This window comes from Diorhabda sublineata, chromosome 4, assembly GCF_026230105.1.
Source record: "Diorhabda sublineata isolate icDioSubl1.1 chromosome 4, icDioSubl1.1, whole genome shotgun sequence".
Taxonomy (NCBI): domain Eukaryota; kingdom Metazoa; phylum Arthropoda; class Insecta; order Coleoptera; family Chrysomelidae; genus Diorhabda; species Diorhabda sublineata.
This window is the reverse complement of record NC_079477.1, coordinates 667445-688352: the sequence shown is the minus strand read 5'-3', so window position 1 is coordinate 688352 and position 20908 is coordinate 667445. Positions and strand designations below refer to the sequence as shown.

At 34.4% G+C, this 20908-nt stretch overlaps 1 protein-coding gene and 1 non-coding gene across 4 annotated transcripts in view; one reads left to right on the top strand and one right to left on the bottom strand.

The window, feature by feature from the left end:
• LOC130442542 (synaptotagmin-15-like) overlaps positions 1-20908 on the top strand; it is an 80952-nt gene that overhangs the window by 31559 nt on the left and 28485 nt on the right. For all 3 annotated transcript variants that reach the window (XM_056776722.1, XM_056776723.1, XM_056776724.1), the window contains exons 2-5: positions 6120-6346; positions 18795-18975; positions 20183-20337; positions 20406-20616. In XM_056776722.1, coding sequence (XP_056632700.1) covers positions 6154-6346; positions 18795-18975; positions 20183-20337; positions 20406-20616 — 740 coding nt within the window. In that variant the 5' untranslated portion in view covers positions 6120-6153. The remainder of the gene's footprint in view (positions 1-6119; positions 6347-18794; positions 18976-20182; positions 20338-20405; positions 20617-20908) is intronic.
• LOC130443630 (U4atac minor spliceosomal RNA) lies at positions 20728-20843 on the bottom strand. Its single transcript, XR_008909870.1, has one exon. It is a non-coding gene; the product is annotated as a U4atac minor spliceosomal RNA (small nuclear RNA).

Below are 20908 nucleotides of genomic sequence, written 5' to 3'. Positions count from 1 at the left end.
AATATTTCGAAACGAAATAAAATGAATTTTACTCTTTAGAGTCTCTATTTTTTAACTGCATCGGCAAAAGAATCAAAATTTTCTTGGAAAATAACACGAACGGGATTGTTTTATTCAGGTTGCCTGGGCGAAAACTTAAAACACGTGTATCTTTGATTTTGCTACACCCAGCAGCGAACCGTTGCTTGAGGTCGTCAATTACCTCTAAAATAAGACCTATCATACCTTTGAACTTACTCTGTGATAGAAAAAAAAACTACTTTTACTAATATTAGATTTTTTATAGTAATCACAGTAAAAGTTAACATCAAAATTTTGGCCGCTTAGCGATTTTAGCAAATAACTCGGAATCTACGCCGAATTTCGGAAAAAGTAAAGAAATCAAAAATAAAGTTTAGGAAATTTTCTACAAAAAAGCTACCCTGTAATTTTTCCTCAAGTGCTGTGGTTTCTTTGTAAAATGCGCTCAAACTTCGTGGTCTCAATTTACTAAAAAATTTTCGCGCCACGTAGATTCTGACGCTGAAGAAGAAACTGCTGTATCTTCTCGAAAACTCAATATTTCGGAACGAAATAAAATGCATTTTACTCTTTAGAGTCTCTATTTTTTAACTGCATCGGCAAAAGAATCAAAATTTTCTTGGAAAATAACACGAACGGGATTGTTTTTTCTGGTTGCCTGGGCGAAAACTTAAAACACGTGTGTCTTTGATTTTGCTACACCCAGCAGCGAACCGTTGCTTGAGATCGTCAATTACCTCTAAAATAAGACCTATCATACCTTTGAACTTACTCTGTGATAGAAAAAAAAAACTACTTTTACTAATATTAGATTTTTTATAGTAATCACAGTAAAAGTTAACATCAAAATTTTGGCCGCTTAGCGATTTTAGCAAATAACTCGGAATCTACGCCGAATTTCGGAAAAAGTAAAGAAATCAAAAATAAAGTTTAGGAAATTTTCTACAAAAAAGCTTCCCTATAGTTTTTCCTCAAGTGCTGTGGTTTCTTTGTAAAATGCGCTTAAACTTCGTGGTCTCAATTTACTAAAAAATTTTCGCGCCACGTAGATTCTGACGCTGAAGAAGAAACTGCTGTATCTTCTCGAAAACTCAATATTTCGAAACGAAATAAAATGAATTTTACTCTTTAGAGTCTCTATTTTTTAACTGCATCGGCAAAAGAATCAAAATTTTCTTGGAAAATAACACGAACGGGATTGTTTTTTCTGGTTGCCTGGGCGAAAACTTAAAACACGTGTGTCTTTGATTTTGCTACACCCAGCAGCGAACCGTTGCTTGAGATCGTCAATTACCTCTAAAATAAGACCTATAATACCTTTGAACTTACTCTGTGATAGAAAAAAAAACTACTTTTACTAATATTAGATTTTTTATAGTAATCACAGTAAAAGTTAACATCAAAATTTTGGCCGCTTAGCGATTTTAGCAAATAACTCGGAATCTACGCCGAATTTCGGAAAAAGTAAAGAAATCAAAAATAAAGTTTAGGAAATTTTCTACAAAAAAGCTTCCATGTAGTTTTTCCTCAAGTGCTGTGGTTTCTTTGTAAAATGCGCTCAAACTTCGTGGTCTCAATTTACTAAAAAATTTTCGCGCCACGTAGATTCTGACGCTGAAGAAGAAACTGCTGTATCTTCTCGAAAACTCAATATTTCGGAACGAAATAAAATGCATTTTACTCTTTAGAGTCTCTATTTTTTAACTGCATCGGCAAAAGAATCAAAATTTTCTTGGAAAATAACACGAACGGGATTGTTTTTTCTGGTTGCCTGGGCGAAAACTTAAAACACGTGTGTCTTTGATTTTGCTACACCCAGCAGCGAACCGTTGCTTGAGGTCGTCAATTACCTCTAAAATAAGACCTATCATACCTTTGAACTTACTCTGTGATAGAAAAAAAAACTACTTTCACTAATATTAGATTTTTTATAGTAATCACAGTAAAAGTTAACATCAAAATTTTGGCCGCTTAGCGATTTTAGCAAATAACTCGGAATCTACGCCGAATTTCGGAAAAAGTAAAGAAATCAAAAATAAAGTTTAGGAAATTTTCTACAAAAAAGCTTCCCTGTAGTTTTTCCTCAAGTGCTGTGGTTTCTTTGTAAAATGCGCTCAAACTTCGTGGTCTCAATTTACTAAAAAATTTTCGCGCCACGTAGATTCTGACGCTGAAGAAGAAACTGCTGTATCTTCTCGAAAACTCAATATTTCGGAACGAAATAAAATGCATTTTACTCTTTAGAGTCTCTATTTTTTAACTGCATCGGCAAAAGAATCAAAATTTTCTTGGAAAATAACACGAACGGGATTGTTTTTTCTGGTTGTCTGGGCGAAAACTTAAAACACGTGTGTCTTTGATTTTGCTACACCCAGCAGCGAACCGTTGCTTGAGGTCGTCAATTACCTCTAAAATAAGACCTATCATACCTTTGAACTTACTCTGTGATAGAAAAAAAAAACTACTTTTACTAATATTAGATTTTTTCATAGTTGACGAGTTTGGTTACTTTTTTAGTTGTTGAATACCAGCCATTTTCGCAAAATAATGAGGAAACCAAAGCATAAATTTCGTAGCTGAGTTGTCGAGCCTCAATTTTCGCCAAGAGCTCCAAAACTGCCAAAAAGTTTGAAGTAAGTTGTGTGCAAGAAGACTGGACTGCTATGTAGAAGCCTGTGCGGGTCGTGTTTACAAAATTTATAGACAAATCTGATTCCTGCTGACTTGGGGAAGAAAAATTTAACTTTTGGAGAGACCAGTCCTGCAGGAGAAGGCAGTGAAAACACCCTGATGAGCACGGAATTGGAAGAAATGAAATCGACGAGATCGCTATTGGTTTTAATATTATCTCTATTTTTAATAAATGTTATCCGCGCCGTTGAAAAAATCCAGTAACTCTAAATTCACTTTTTGTAAGAGTAATTTTGATATTAGGAAAAAATTACAAGAAACCTTTTTTGTAGGAAATTTTTCGTACTACATTTTTGATACCTTCACTTTTTTCGAAATTCGCCATAGATTCCGAGTTATGTTGATGTCAACTTTTCATTTTTCGCTTCAATTGTACCGTACTCACTGGACTATATATATTTTGAGAAATATCGTAACTAAAACAAAAAATCAACGACTAACATTCCTTTTGTCGATAGTTTAAAGCAAACACCATGTGCGAAGAATATAATAAAAAAAATGATAATCACTGACTTCACTTAAGTAGGTTACAGACAAAAACGATGATGATGATGATGATTCTGTTTAAGTATGTTTATGAGAAACAAATCAAATTAGATTTAAAATATCAAAACACAAAGAAAATACGTTTCTATAGTTGTTTTTTAAAACAAATTTCCCGAACGAACCCAGAGCTAATTAACATATTGAGACAGAAGCTTTATTATAATTTTCAAAGAGCAGACGTTTTATACTTGACGTAATTTCGAACTAACTGGTTATCAAAAGATAATATCTCGGCGAGAATAATTAGATCAAAATGCCGTAATTATCTCACCAAAAATAAACCACCAAGTCGATTATACCAAAGTAGAACATGTCAATTTTCGTTAACAATCAACAATAATTATAAAAAAAGAATAGATGATAAGAGTTGATTAATTTGCTTCATCTCTAATCCATTTATGGTACAAAAATAGACAAATGCGGAGATTGGTTTCCAACGGACCTCTAAAATAGAGGTTCCGGAATATAGAGCTCAGAAATCGAGCTTGAAATCTCAAGGGATCAAAACTTTCCATTTCTCATGAAGAAACGTATTCTAGTTTCATAGTCTCTGTAAAGTTATTTATTCAGATAGCAAAACGCAAGATTCTGGTAGAATTGGATCAAAACTTGTAGAGAATTGCACCCAAACTTTGAAACTCATGGGTTTTGTACCAAATAGGAATGCAAGGCTTATCATTCTTCCAACTGGTTCCAAAAGGCACTTCCATTAAGCAAATATGACCTAAAAAGATTAATTAATATGTTTACTGGATGTTTGGTACGATGGTATGCTGAAAAAGTAGTTAGGAGTTGGTCTAGTTCTCCTCCAAAACCAATTTGCTAATTGCGCACCTCCTGGACCGAGCTAAGACGTTCCAGATATCTAAGTAACCACACACCAACCCAATCATCTTAACCGAAAAGATCCCAGTTTAAGTTTTCTAATGCTTATATCACAAGTTTCAGGGTATCGGCTCATTAATGACAAAGAAAACTGAGCGGGAAATTAAGAAGTTTCACTCCTATAGTTTCCATCCTCTTCAAAACAGATGTTTTTCTTATTAATTCATATGATTTTTATTCGATTCTGACGTTGTTAATTTATTTAAACACTATACACTACACTATCTTATAATAATTCACTTATCACTATCACTTAACTAACTTAAATAATTTATATTCCACTACGACTATTTATTATAAACTGAATTCAAATGCGCTACAGAAAATCTTTAGATTTACAAAAAAAAGGAACAAAACAAATAAATAAATAGATTTTCTTAGAAATTATTCGAAAAAACAATGTAAATAAACCGCTTGCTATGAAAACTAATATACACACAAGGATCAAACGAATTCCGGGTATTTCATCAAATGTAGCGCGTTCGCCGAATTTTAGCAGGACCGGATCTAGGGCGGAGATGATTTCGAATTATTCGGCGATATGAAGAAAGCGATATTGGTGGCTTATTTAATGGATCTGGATAAATGTTTAGACTGAATCTAAGTAAGTCCAGAAGCATACCTTAAATTGTGGAATCTGGTGAAAGTATTGGAAGAGTTTAAATGTGTACCTCTTCAAAACAGATGTTTTTCTTATTAATTCATATGATTTTTATTCGATTCTGACGTTGTTAATTTATTTAAACACTATACACTACGCTATCTTATAATGATTCACTTATCACTATCACTTAACTAATTTATTTAAATTCTTCGATTATTTTCCATTTCGGTCTGTCCACTACGACTATTTATTATAAACTGAATTCAAATGCGCTGAACCTGAAGTTTTTTACTGATTTTAACATATATACGTTGTATGTTTTGAAAAATACGGTACAGATAGCTGTACAAATATTTATATTATAGAAAGGTTGTTGATATTTGTTTATGACTCTAATTTATGTAAAATTTATGGAACCGTTTTCAAAAACAAACTTCAGCTCGAGAAAAAGCAAATTAAGATATCCAGACATGCAAACTTTGGCAAATAAAATGTTCTTTTACATAAATTACGAAGAGGAAAATAGATAACAAGCTGCTATTCCAGCGATTACATAAAATTAGTCTGAAGTAACCTTGGACTTTCATTTATTTTTAGATAAACTTTGTGAATACAAAAAGAACAGAAAAGGATGGATTGGAAAGACACGCATTTCAATAAAATATCGACAATTAAATTCCGAAAGACCAAGACCAAGTTTAACTTGACATTATTGACCATATTATGGCGATTTTACAATTCATTTTGGAGAAATCGCTGACCATACAGAACCATATGGATCTACTAAATTATCAAAATTGTCCCGTGTAATCATCTCCATCAACTTTCCCACCAAGTTCTCTTGAATTAAACCCAATGGATTCATATTTTTGAGGATATCTTATATAAGCAGCACAAGGAACGTAATTATTGATAGAATAAACTTTCATTGTGACCCTTTAAGGCAGAATATTGGATAGATCTTCCAAGTTCAAAGAAATATCCAAGTGTAACAAGTCCCTAAATGACTTTAACTTGTCTTTGGTAGATTGTGGATCTATTTGGTACTTCCCGAAGAGTTCTGCGTCTAGGATTCAATCCATTTCATGCTTCAGTACTATTTAGTAAGCACCGAAATGGGAATAGCTTCTCTGCAGAGCTGGGGTTGTGGCGGTTGCGTGGAGTTGCGTTTCTGAAGGAAGGTTTTGTCCAGAAGAAAACCAAATTGAAACAAAAACGATTTTTTTTTGATTTTTTAAGAAATTTACGTATCAAAGATAAACGGCGTTGAATACGAATATGTTTTACAAGCTGATACATTCAATGAATTTGTTTTTATATCTGACTTTCATAGAAGGCGGTATTATCTAATTCCTTTTCGTCCTTTTTACAGCTAAGAAAGAATATTTTATGAATCTACTCCAGATATGGATAAAGACTTCTGGAAACGAGAGTTGTTTCCATCAAGGCAACGCGGTTCAATAGACGTCAACTGGGAATCATTCGATCGACCAAAATCAACTTCGGCACCTATGGATAACGATCGTTCGAGTACAAAGAGCGACGTGAAGGAAGGAGTTATGTTCGAGCAGCAACCCCAAGACGGAGAAATTGAAAATCGTGAGTAATTAGTTCGTTATATTGTAAGGGAAAGTTTATTACCACATATTTGATAATTCTTTGAAAGTTTTCTTCGTTTTCTCCGATTTTTAGCTCGAGAAAGTTTAAGAACAACAATTTACGAGGGCTTACAAGAAAATTCATTTCAACCAACTGATTATTTATGATACCAGTTTATATTAAATGGTGCAGGACAATACAGAATCGATCTCAAACAAACATATCTCTCTTTGTGTCATGATGATAATTTTTTGTTGTATGATAGTTTGGAAAACGTTCACAAAACATTTCCAGGCGATTTTTTCCAGATCAATCAACTATTCCTCAAAGTTTGGTACCAATAAACTTTTACCTTCCCGAATTTGGTACTTTTCTGACGCTGTTGTTCTATTCGAAACTTCAAGTTAGTCTTTCAGAATTCGTTGAACAATCGCCAGTGATCCTAAGCTGAAGGTTCATAACTTGGATCACTTTTTGAGATAAATTATAGAGTTGATTAAGAAATTCCTGAGTAGAAAGTGTTTCTGATTGATTCGGAGGCTTTGGCTCTGCACAATGTAGGATTGGTCATAAAGAATTTGATGCTTTGCCAATTAATAGACACCATGGAGCTCAACCATAAGAACGAAGCATGCTGAAAGGCCAAATCGCGAGATAACACGCAAAAACTAGGAGGTAGTGCATTTTATAACAAAGAACATCGTGTCCAAGAAGGGGATTTGATTGATTCGGAGGCTTTGGATCTGCACTATGTAGGATTGGTCATAAAGAATTTGATGCTTTGCCAATTAATAGACACCATGGAGCTCAACCATAAGAACGAAGCATGCTGAAAGGCCAAATCGCGAGATAACACGCAAAAACTAGGAGGTAGTGCATTTTATAACAACGAACATCGTGTCCAAGAAGGGGATTTGATTGATTCGGAGGCTTTGGATCTGCACTATGTAGGATTGGTCATACAGAATTTGATGTTTTGCCAATTAATAGACACCATGGAGCTCAACCATAAGAACGAAGCATGCTGAAAGGCCAAATCGCGAGATAACACGCAAAAACTAGGAGGTAGTGCGTTTTATAACAACGAACATCGTGTCCAAGAAGGGGATTTGATTGATTCGGAGGCTTTGGATCTGCACTATGTAGGATTGGTCATAGAGAATTTGATGCTTTGCCAATTAATAGACACCATGGAGCTCAACCATAAGAACGAAGCATGCTGAAAGGCCAAATCGCGAGATAACACGCAAAAACTAGGAGGTAGTGCATTTTATAACAAAGAACATCGTGTCCAAGAAGGGGATTTGATTGATTCGGAGGCTTTGGATCTGCACTATGTAGGATTGGTCATACAGAATTTGATGCTTTGCCAATTAATAGACACCATGGAGCTCAACCATAAGAACGAAGCATGCTGAAAGGCCAAATCGCGAGATAACACGCAAAAACTAGGAGGTAGTGCATTTTATAACAAAGAACATCGTGTCCAAGAAGGGGATTTGATTGATTCGGAGGCTTTGGATCTGCACTATGTAGGATTGGTCATACAGAATTTGATGTTTTGCCAATTAATAGACACCATGGAGCTCAACCATAAGAACGAAGCATGCTGAAAGGCCAAATCGCGAGATAACACGCAAAAACTAGGAGGTAGTGCATTTTATAACAAAGAACATCGTGTCCAAGAAGGGGATTTGATTGATATGGAGGCTTTGGATCTGCACTATGTAGGATTGGTCATACAGAATTTGATGTTTTGCCAATTAATAGACACCATGGAGCTCAACCATAAGAACGAAGCATGCTGAAAGGCCAAATCGCGAGATAACACGCAAAAACTAGGAGGTAGTGCATTTTATAACAACGAACATCGTGTCCAAGAAGGGGATTTGATTGATTCGGAGGCTTTGGATCTGCACTATGTAGGATTGGTCATAAAGAATTTGATGCTTTGCCAATTAATAGACACCATGGAGCTCAACCATAAGAACGAAGCATGCTGAAAGGCCAAATCGCGAGATAACACGCAAAAACTAGGAGGTAGTGCATTTTATAACAAAGAACATCGTGTCCAAGAAGGGGATTTGATTGATTCGGAGGCTTTGGATCTGCACTATGTAGGATTGGTCATACAGAATTTGATGTTTTGCCAATTAATAGACACCATGGAGCTCAACCATAAGAACGAAGCATGCTGAAAGGCCAAATCGCGAGATAACAAACAAAAACTAGGAGGTAGTGCATTTTATAACAACGAACATCGTGTCCAAGAAGGGGATTTGATTGATTCGGAGGCTTTGGATCTGCACTATGTAGGATTGGTCATAAAGAATTTGATGCTTTGCCAATTAATAGACACCATGGAGCTCAACCATAAGAACGAAGCATGCTGAAAGGCCAAATCGCGAGATAACACGCAAAAACTAGGAGGTAGTGCATTTTATAACAACGAACATCGTGTCCAAGAAGGGGAAAGAAGATTAAGGGCTGTAGGTTCAAGGAAAACCATCGATCTATTAAATAAGCTCGATGCGTTTGAGGTTATAACTTGACTAGCGCCTTTAAAAAAAATGTTTTACCATTAGGAGTCGAAGCTTTCCGAGGATAATCGAATAACGAACCTTTTTTTTCCAAATTACAAATTGATATGCAATCAATTTGTAATTGTGAAGTATGCGTGTTTCGTTTTTCTATTTATGATTAAATTATACTATTCGGTTGCGTGTTCAACTTGAATATTTGTATCTTCCGAAATTTAATTACTTCTTCATTGTTCGTCTTGGCGGGTATATTCGTTTATAATTCGAAATAACCTTGGAGTAAATCGACGAAATTTATTTACTCGGAGCGTTATGTATTCACAGCAGATAAATAAACGCCGCAATAATTACATAAATTCATACAATTTTTCATTATTTAACTAAAACCTGAAAGAATTAACGTGTTATGCGCGCTCTTTCGATAACCGCTTTCGCTGATTTTGATACAGCAAAAAGTTACATAAGATTTTTCATTCATTTTTCCATAATTTTGTTAAAATTACGGCAAAAAGTCTTAATCTAACGATTATTTGAATCCAGTTTTATCAATCGCGATCACCGGGTATCGATATCCATGATTCGATCCGTATCTTTGGAGATCTACCCGCTGATCCTCTAGTGGTTGGATAGATATGCGCTATAACTCGGAACTTATTGAATTTTTTAGCCGTTTTCAAAATTCTGAAGGTACGTGGATGTGTTTAAAGATCCACCAGTCGACCAGCACTCAGAAGTATAACCAAGTTATCGTCTTCGGGTTAACCATGAATATCACCAAACGGTTCCGGAAATTCTAGCTGAGGTAGTCCAAAATCGCAAGGAAAAAGACTGTAGGAAGTTATTTGGGACTACAACCAAAAGTATTATATCGGGGAATCACTGAAAAGTACTGCACAAGAAGTTATAAAAGCGATAAATAAGTTTACAGCTTGTGGAGTTGTTTATGCGAAGCGTAAGCTCAAAATGGATTCCTACAAGATGAAAGACTAGAAGCGGTAATCTAAGTTACAAAGAAAGGAAATTGGTGAAGGATTATCCTGGATTTGGGCACCGGAGTAAGCCTCTGGTGCTTACCTGGACAATCTGTTTTTATTTGGTAGACGAAACGCGATATGAAATCTTTTCATTATTCAAAATCCCATATAAAATTTATGTTTAATTAAGTTTTATTAGCTGTCGAGTATAAAACTATCTGGTTATCAAATAGAACCAACGTTTATAGGTCATAACTTGACGTTTAATACGGGTGATCATCAAAACTTGTTTTATCGAAATACTCAGTTTATTACTAGGAAACCCTAACTTAGAATATTTCATTAGTTTTACGAATATTTTTCTATTTACTGTCAATATAGTAGATACGAACTCGTCCACAACTTGGACCGTGAAGCCGGTTATAATAGAATGCAAAAATTTAACGAATTAGACAAGCCTACAAACGGCGACGAGTTGTTTTTGTTATTTGTTGTGTTTATCTATTTTCCAGAAGCTTCGATACATTCGTTTTAGGTATATAAACGAGTTTAACGACGTTTAATATTATTTATCGCGTAATTTTAATTCTGATTGAGATATTTTTGCGGTAGAAATTTCATTCCCTTGTTAGATAACTTCTCTACCTCGAGATTAACAAGAAAATCCTGTTGTAGCTAAGACGCGAACGTGTTGGGAATCACTAAATATTAATCAGAAATAAACGTTCGGATTTTATTCAGAATACAAATACAAAATTATAAAATATCAAACAAAAAATGACAAAAATCGATAAAAATTGATGTTTTAGCTAATCTCGCGCACAAAAGTCGTACGAAATAGACTCAAATTTCTTCATTTTGGTACCTGATCTAACCTGGTACCCCTGCGACGTATTCTCGTGGTGTTAAGGGTTGCATACGGCTCCGACTGCTGAAAATCACACAGAAAGTTGAGCCCTTTGTACTCCAAAAGTGTTATCCGGAATCTGATCCATCGAAAAGAACAATTTGTTGATGGTTTAATGAATTTAAACGTGGTCGTACAGACCCCGATGATGGTTAACGTTCTGGTTTTACTCCAGAAAATATCAACATCAAAAATTGGTTAAATCTAATCAATAAATTTCAATTACGAGATATAGCTGAGGTCCTAAAGATATCAAAAGGCAATGTGGTTATATTTGACCGTGAGAAAACTTTTTCAAAATGGGCACCACCGCGTTCATTCGTAGTCGAGCAAAAACAACAACGACTTGATGATTCAGAGAAGCTTTTGACAATGTTCACACGTGATAAATCAATTTTTTTGCGTCGATATGTGATAATTAATAAAGTATGGATCCATCACTATAGTCCAGAATCAAAAATATCGTCATCTAAGTGGAGTGCACCACGTCCTAAGCGTCCTAAGTCAATTGAGAAAGTTGTGGCTTCAGTATATTGGGATACGAATGAATATTTATTCATCGATTATCTCAGAAACGAAGAGATAATCAATAGCAAATACTACTTAGGATTATTAAATCGTTTGAATGCAAAAATCGAGTAAAAACGGCCTCATATGTCGTAGAAAAAACCGCTTTTACACTAAGATAAAGCGACGATGTTAAATTGAACGAAGTACATTTCAAATTGCTTCCTCATCCACCGTATAGCTCAGATACGATACCCAGTGACTACTGATTTCAAAAAAATTGAAAATTTTGAGTCGAAAAACAAATTCTTTTACAAGCACGGCGTCGAGAAGTTAGAGATCGTTTTTTTTTGGCAAAAAAATGTACATGACGCAGCTAATTTATAACAAAACATTGTTCGATCTGAATATATAATAAATTCAATCCAGTGCTGCTTGAAGAATCCAGATCTAATACACAATTGGATGTGAACGTGATTTTTATAAAGTCGGAATACGTAACTAGATAATTTGAATATTTTAACAAACTCATGTTTCGTTTTTTAAAAAAAAATTACTACCAAAGGCGTTGAATACGAAGTATTTTTTAATTATTAACAAATTTCAAATTTTTTAGAACGTTTACCAGATTTTATGGAAGTCGAATTTTCTAGAACAGGTAGTAGGAGGAATAGACAAACGGAAAAGAGTAAAAAGGAGCGTAGAAAACTATTAAAAGAAGTAAAAAAACGGGTATGAAACGTGGGGAAACAAACGATAATAATAAAAATAATAATAAAGACAAAAACGAAACATGGAAAATCTAATTAGCCAATGAAATAGGAGGTAAATCAAATACTGGATAACTAAATTACTGATAAAACCAAAAATTAGATTATAGTGAAAAGTTGGGAAAAACAGCAAGAAGAAGAAGTGATTACATAAAAAAACAAAGTTAAATTGATTATTTATGGTCCAGTAGACAGAATAGCAGATTAGGAAGTGGTAGATTTTCAATTGGATCTGCACAATTGGATTTACACGTTTTTGTAATGAGAATCGGAAAGTTCCTCATCAACCGCAGACATCTACTCTCCATTGCTGGAAAATATTTGACCTCCGAACCGTTTTTTTTTAAATCTGGAAACAAAAAATGATCCCAGAGTGCTAAATCTAACGAATAGATTGTATAAAATAGCAATAATAACGGATTTGTGAGCTGGTGCATTATCTTGATGAAACAACAGTTTTTTTTTAGCCAAATTCTGATGGTTTTGATTGTTTTTTTCGCTCGAACGTCGCATAATTCTCTTTAGAGTCGATTCTCCCTTCGCAATCCATTCTTTTAAACGTTTTTTTGTCTCGAGTGTGAAATTATTGACCCATGGTCTCCATGTTACATCAAGAGCAAACGCTGCACGCATTTAAGGTCCAATTGTTCAATTTCTATGCGTTGTACTGCAATTTTTGAACATTAACTTCAACATTTCTGGTATCGTCGACCACTGTCGATGCTGCTACCAAATATTTTAGTGTTGATAACGAAGGTTCAACGAATAATAATCGAAACGTTGCCAGTTCGAATTCAATATCGAAGTTTTTAATATAAACATTTAGCGTATCGTCATAATTCGATATTTTCCCAAGTGGATTTTCCATTATCAAGGTTACGATAAACATCAAATAAGGAAAGCGAAGAAGAGAAAAATATTTATTTAGGTTTATGTGCGTATTGAACATAAGGGAAGTTTATATAGTCCATAAAATATATAAATTGATATCCTTGTGTGAAATATATTAGCGTTAAGGTTAGAAAAGAAAATATGTCAGGGTAAAACGCGTTGCTATACTTAAGGGATGGTATATCTCGACGATATGGATGACATTCGAAGGGATAAATTTTGGAACGCGGGAAATAATTGTAAAGGTTCAAATATTAAAACCGCAAATATTGAAAATCTGAAAGAATTAATCAGAAAATTATGTTTCAAAAATAATCTACACGCTACGAAAATTAATATCGAAATAATAATGTTGTCGTTTGATAAAATCAACTATGACTTCATTTTGTGTAAGAGGACGGTTCCAGAAGTACCTGGTCTGACCTAGAGATGGCGGTAGTTGCTTGAAACGTACCCACTGTACCAGAAAGTCCATCAGCACGTAGTTTAGTATTTGTTTGGTTTTTTGGGATGTGCGTGTGAAAATTTTTATTATTATGTCAACTTATTGCAGCTTTGGAGCGAAAAATTCAAACTAAAATGGCCGATTTTGGCCAAAATTAATAAATTATAGTTTGAATTACTACTTAATGCACCCTACACGCCAGAATTAGACCTTTCGGATAATTTTTAGTTACCAGTTTTGAACATTTTTCTCGTATAGAACTTATTGATATTGCTGCGAAAAGTTTATGGAACTAAAAGTTGAAAAATATATTTTTTTCCAAAATTTCCGCGTTTTCTTCGTTGGGCCGGGTCACGACGCCGGTTTTTTGGGTTGTGCGCGGGAAAATTTTCAAAAGTATGGAACTAAAAGTTGAAAAATATATTTTTTTTCAAAATTTCCGCGTTTTCTTCGTTGGGCCGGGTCACGACGCCGGTTTTTTGGTTGTGCGCGGGAAAATTTTCAAAAGTATTGAACTAAAAGTTGAAAAATATATTTTTTTCCAAAATTTTCGCGTTTTCTTTATTGGGGCAGGTCACGACGCCGGTTTTTTGGGTTGTGCGCGGGAAAATTTTCAAAAGTATTGAACTAAAAGTTGAAAAATATATTTTTTTCCAAAATTTTCGCGTTTTCTTCGTTGGGCCGGGTCACGACGCCGGTTTTTTTGGGTTGTGCGCGGGAAAATTTTCAAAAGTATTGAACTAAAAGTTGAAAAATATATTTTTTTCCAAAATTTTCGCGTTTTCTTCGTTGGGCCGGGTCACGACGCCGGTTTTTTTGGGTTGTGCGCGGGAAAATTTTCAAAAGTATTGAACTAAAAGTTGAAAAATATATTTTTTTCCAAAATTTTCGCGTTTTCTTCGTTGGGCCAGGTCACGACCCCGGTTTTTTGGGTTGTGCGCGGGAAAATTTTCAAAAGTATTGAACTAAAAGTTGAAAAATATATTTTTTTTCCAAAATTTTCGCGTTTTCTTTATTGGGGCAGGTCACGACGCCGGTTTTTTAGGTTGTGCGCGGGAAAATTTTCAAAAGTATTGAACTAAAAGTTGAAAAATATATTTTTTTCCAAAATTTTCGCGTTTTCTTTATTGGGGCAGGTCACGACGGCCGGTTTTTTTAGGTTGTGCGCGAGAAAATTTTCAAAAGTATGGAACTAAAAGTTGAAAAATATATTTTTTTTCCAAAATTTTCGCGTTTTCTTCGTTGGGCCGGGTCACGACGCCGCCGGTTTTTTGGGTTGTGCGCGGGAAAATTTTCAAAAGTATTGAACTAAAAGTTGAAAAAATATATTTTTTTCCAAAATTTCCGCGTTTTCTTCGTTGGGCCGGGTCACGACGCCGGTTTTTTGGGTTGTGCGCGGGAAAATTTTCAAAAGTATTGAACTAAAAGTTGAAAAATATATTTTTTTTCCAAAATTTCCGCGTTTTCTTCGTTGGGCCGGGTCACGACGCCGGTTTTTTGGGTTGTGCGCGGGAAAATTTTCAAAAGTATTGAACTAAAAGTTGAAAAATATATTTTTTTTCCAAAATTTTCGCGTTTTCTTTATTGGGGCAGGTCACGACGCCGGTTTTTTAGGTTGTGCGCGGGAAAATTTTCAAAAGTATTGAACTAAAAGTTGAAAAATATATTTTTTTCCAAAATTTTCGCGTTTTCTTTATTGGGGCAGGTCACGACGCCGGTTTTTTAGGTTGTGCGCGAGAAAATTTCAAAAGTATGGAACTAAAAGTTGAAAAATATATTTTTTTCCAAAATTTTCGCGTTTTCTTCGTTGGGCCGGGTCACGACGCCGGTTTTTTGGATTGTGCGCGGGAAAATTTTCAAAAGTATGGAACTAAAAGTTGAAAAATATATTTTTTTCCAAAATTTTCGCGTTTTCTTCGTTGGACCGGGTCACGACCCCGGTTTTTTGGGTTGTGCGCGGGAAAATTTTCAAAAGTATTGAACTAAAAGTTTAAAAATATATTTTTTTCCAAAATTTTCGCGTTTTCTTTATTGGGGCAGGTCACGACGCCGGTTTTTTAGGTTGTGCGCGAGAAAATTTTCAAAAGTATGGAACTAAAAGTTGAAAAATATATTTTTTTCCAAAATTTTCGCGTTTTCTTCGTTGGGCCGGGTCACGACGCCGGTTTTTTGGGTTGTGCGCGGGAAAATTTTCAAAAGTATTGAACTAAAAGTTGAAAAATATATTTTTTTCCAAAATTTTCGCGTTTTCTTTATTGGGGCAGGTCACGACGCCGGTTTTTTAGGTTGTGCGCGGGAAAATTTTCAAAAGTATTGAACTAAAAGTTGAAAAATATATTTTTTTTCCAAAATTTTCGCGTTTTCTTCGTTGGGCCGGGTCACGACGCCGGTTTTTTGGGTTGTGCGCGGGAAAATTTTCAAAAGTATTGAACTAAAAGTTGAAAAATATATTTTTTTCCAAAATTTTCGCGTTTTCTTCGTTGGTCCGGGTCACGACGCCGGTTTTTTGGGTTGTGCGCGGGAAAATTTTCAAAAGTATGGAACTAAAAGTTGAAAAATATATTTTTTCCAAAATTTTCGCGTTTTCTCGTTGGGCCAGGTCACGACCCCGGTTTTTTGGGTTGTGCGCGGGAAAATTTTCAAAAGTATTGAACTAAAAGTTGAAAAATATATTTTTTTTCAAAATTTCCGCGTTTTCTTCGTTGGGCCGGGTCACGACGCCGGTTTTTTGGGATGTGCGCGGGAAAATTTTCAAAAGTATTGAACTAAAAGCTGAAAAATATATTTTTTTCCAAAATTTCCGCGTTTTCTTCGTTGGGCCGGGTCACGACGCCGGTTTTTTGGGTTGTGCGCGGGAAAATTTTCAAAAGTATTGAACTAAAAGCTGAAAAATATATTTTTTTCCAAAATTTCCGCGTTTTCTTCGTTGGGCCGGGTCACGACGCCGGTTTTTTGGGTTGTGCGCGGGAAAATTTTCAAAAGTATTGAACTAAAAGTTGAAAAATATATTTTTTTCCAAAATTTCCGCGTTTTCTTCGTTGGGCCGGGTCACGACGCCGGTTTTTTGGGTTGTGCGCGGGAAAATTTTCAAAAATATTGAACTAAAAGTTGAAAAATATATTTTTTTCCAAAATTTTCGCGTTTTCTTCGTTGGGCCGGGTCACGACGCAGGTTTTTTGGGTTGTGCGCGGGAAAATTTTCATCGAAAAACGAAAAACCATCGATGGCGATTATTATGTCAACTTATTGCGACTTTTGAGCGAAAAACTCAAACCAAAATGGCCGAATTTGGTTGAAAAGAAAGTTTTGAACTCGCTTTGAAAAGTGTATTGAACTAAAAGTTGAAATATTTTTGTGTTTTCTTTGTAGGACCAGGTACTTCTGGAACCAACCCCGTATATATAAAAAATACCAACCGATAGTTTTAACAAAACTATTGAGATTATCCCCGTACGCTGAAATTATAAAATATTCTATTTAGGATAAAGTTTATGTAGTGAATTAGATTTAATTAAAAAGAAAATAGTTCAAGGTAAACTCTCTCGTTTCAGTTACATATTTTTTCTTATTCAAGGAAAGAAACTTGTCACTGACCTATTTTTTCCACGATTCGACGTCTATTCTACGTAATATATTGAAAAAGTTTTCAAAATTTCATACATATAGAATGAAAAGTTTAACCGGAACGAATTCTATAACTCAATAAATAGTTTTGTCAGTTTTTTTTTATTATTTTCATAATGCAATGATTACTTTTCCGTTTCCAAAGTTTTCCACATACAAAAAATGCCGAATTCCCCAAACTTCGTCCAATTTGTTGTCTATAACCTTAAATGATAATAAAAAGTTTGTACTGGATTTTTTGCAGTGTACTTTGGAAAATCCAAAGTTAACTTCATCACAATTTCCATTGTTGAGTATTATTCCCTAATAGCCCTTAATGGAAACAAACGATTATAGTGTCAGACACTTCTCAATAGATATAATACTGCGTTTTGTTATTTCCAAGGGTTGCTTTTGAAATTTTTAACATTGAAACTCGCACGGTAGCGATATTTCGAAAATATTTTAATTTTTTATTAAATAATTTATCAATATTGGATTGTTTTTATGAAATTTTGTATTTCCATGTTTTATATAACAAATAATTGGAGTTCTTAATCACAAATTCATCTAATTTTGTATACGACAAATTAATGAAATAAGTTTAATTTCGAAATACGACCCTGTACATTTAAATTTTCAAAATCGCCGGTATCTTTTCGATTAATTGTTCAAAAACTTGTTCTTTTTTGAGTTTCTACATCTTTATTTTCTTTGCTGTTTACCGTTTTGTAGTTTTCTGTGTCAAGAAAAAATCTTTTCGACAAAACGACGATAATACTAATAACGATGACGATAACGATGACGAAAATTATTGAATATTTTAGAATAAACAACTAATTATAACCTGGAACATGATCAGAGGTAAATCGCAGAAAGTTACAATGTGAATTTCATCCCTTAATTACTTTTAATAGGAAAATAAACCACATGTTGTGGAAGATACAAGATAAGTTTGAAGAACTTGGTGGTATCGCATCCACCAGATCAGTATTTACAAAAATTTGAACCCTAAGAAGATGTTGAAAATGCAGTGCTATAATTTTTTATATCCGAGCTCAAATAATGGTTTTACCAAGGTCTCAAAGATTTCCTTGAATACTAAGGATTCCTTTTTATATTTACTTGTATATTTTTCCCATTTTAACCCCTTAACTTGAATCTTGAAAATAAAGTTCGTCCCTTAATGGGAGAAGATTACTTTTAAAAATGGATTCGATCTTATTTTTTTCCCAAAACTCTATATTTAATTATAATATCTAAACGACGCCACATAAATTTTATATTAAAACCAAAATTGATTATGATCCATCATATTTTTATCTTATTTCGCAACTTCCAAGCGAATATTTCGAAAAAACCTTTTTCATGATAAAAAGCGATTAAGTATACGAGGGAAGCTACTCAAGATATTTTGAAATATTCGTACGGTTCATGGAAATGGAATGGTTCAAACACTTGCAAAAGTATATTGATATTAATGGAAAATATTTTGAAAAACAGTTATTTATTTGAAAATTTAGCATCCCTCGTATATTCCGAGACTCCTTACAAATAAGACACTCGATATTTCTTTAGGAAAAACCAAGAAATTAATATCTTCATCTTCGTTTTTACGCGCTGAACTTTTTAGTTACACCACAAAGATTTTTCCTTCGTAATAACCTTCCTGCTGTAACCAATTAATTATTATCTATGTGGAAAATCCTAAAATCGCGGTTTGAAAAGTGCAAAGTTAGAGAAAATTAGTTTTTCCTCGCATATCAAACAACCATCCCTCAAATGTTGATTGGATTTACTTGGAATTTCAGATCTATTCTACCCTTATTCCTTAGCCATTGGTGCAGCTTGCGGGCTATTGATTCTCACAATCTTATTGGTTTACGCCATTCTAAGAAGAAGCAGAGGAAAAAATAACAACGAGGAAAGACAATCTTCGACAAGTATATTAGTATACCCGTCCAAACAGACCGGATCGCCTCCACAATTTTTGTAAGTATTATTTTCAATCATTTTTATTTTACTAAACTTTCTACCAAACAAAAGTTTCAAAGATGGAAAGAAGCATCGAACCCAGAGGACTAAGGAAACCAAAACGATCAGTCGTTGGATCAATGAGTTGATCTAGATCAGTACAAGTACAAGTACAAGGCGAAGGACTAATCGGATTAGAGTTCCTTGTCGAAAAAGGATATAAAGTTGAATCACGACGACGAATAACTTCACGACATTTTGGAATCTCCTATAGAACTAGAAACACGATGAAGATCTGTCGAAATGACAGTTTGGTGTTTATCGATTTCTCCAAAGCTTTGGACAACGTCCAACACCAAAAACTTAAGTTGATAGTAAGACCAGAGATCTTTAAACCGAATAAACAAGATGAAGTTGGTCTTGTTAAAAACCAACGTTCGTAATGGATAAGAAGAAGAGTTTTGTGGTAATATTAATACGTATCTGAATTTCGGTATTTGTTTGTCACGAGTTCCCGTTGAAATTGAAAAAAAAAGTTTTGGGAAACTTTCAATCTAATATCGAATAAAAGTTTCACAAGATTGTATTAAAAAAGAAAAATTTTCATGGAAATAACTCATTTGAAATAAGAGTTTTTACTAAGCAGGGGCGGCTTTTCCCTTTAGAAAAAGCTGGTGATAAAAAATCTGATGGGAATCAAAACTATTTCATATTTTTTAATCTCGTCCTCGGGGACAAAGTAGATTGGGTCGTAGGCGTAAACAAATGGATAAAAAATAATGCAATTTAACGATTTAACGATTTAATTATCGATGAATTTATGTTTCAAAATCTGTTGTTATTGGATTGGCAAGAAACTTTTCGATAATTTGATCAAATACGTCATTTTGTCAGGTGTTATCAAAGATTAAATCCTTAACGGGGAAAGGTCGCAGACGATTGAAGGAAAAATAAAACCTCCAATGGTTTAAATGGCGATTTTGAGAGAATTTTTGATTGTCAGACGATTGATTCTAGCTTTTTCTGAAACTCATGTTCAACATAACCAACAATCGTCAAAAAAAATTAACATTTTCGCTTAAATCGAAGCTAAAACAACCGCGAACTCTTCGAAAATTATCGCAGATTAAGTTTTCAGTCTATTTTAACGTTTTTATAAGTAGAAACACACAAGTTTCACCTTCTACTAATATGATATATGTTTTTTTTTTATAATTTTTTACAGGACCAAAGAAATAAACTTCAGTTTACCTCCTTTACGAAGTAATTCTTTAGGAGACATCGTTCTATCTTCCGAAGAAATCACCTACGAACCCGAATTAGGAACTGAGTCCCTGCTTCTGCCGTTTGTACCGCATAACGTTAGATCAAACTCGTTCAGTAAGTCGATCAAACTACAATTTGTCCTCTTCGAAATTTCAATACAACTTTTTTTGCGTACCCCGTAGGTTGTTACGGTTTAGGAGTCATTGAACCAGCCCTATACAAGAGTACTTTGGATTTGGACGAGATACAATGGCCGGAAGGGCATATAGGACGATTGTGGTTTTCTCTAAGATATGAACCTTGCACGGAAAAATTACTTGTTTCTCTCCTGAAAGCGAAAAATCTACCTTCAAGAACCATCGGAACTGTTAACAGTTGCGATCCATTCGTGAGGTTAGTTTTGTTAAATTATTCATCGCATCTCGTATTTTTTAAAACGAAATCATATTTATCCTTTTATAGTAATGTTATTTTATTATTTCGGCCTCCATTAAGTAGGGAGGCACCTCCAAAAATTGCACTCGTAAATATATACGGGTGCGAGCTTTTAACTGGGCTCCAGCAGGGACGGTCTCACTAAACGATCATTGACACGTCTCGCTCCCATTGACAAGGAAGGTAGAATGTAGTTAAAAGCCGTGAGTTGCCTTAATATCTCAATAAGAAATCGGTACAACGTTCTCAA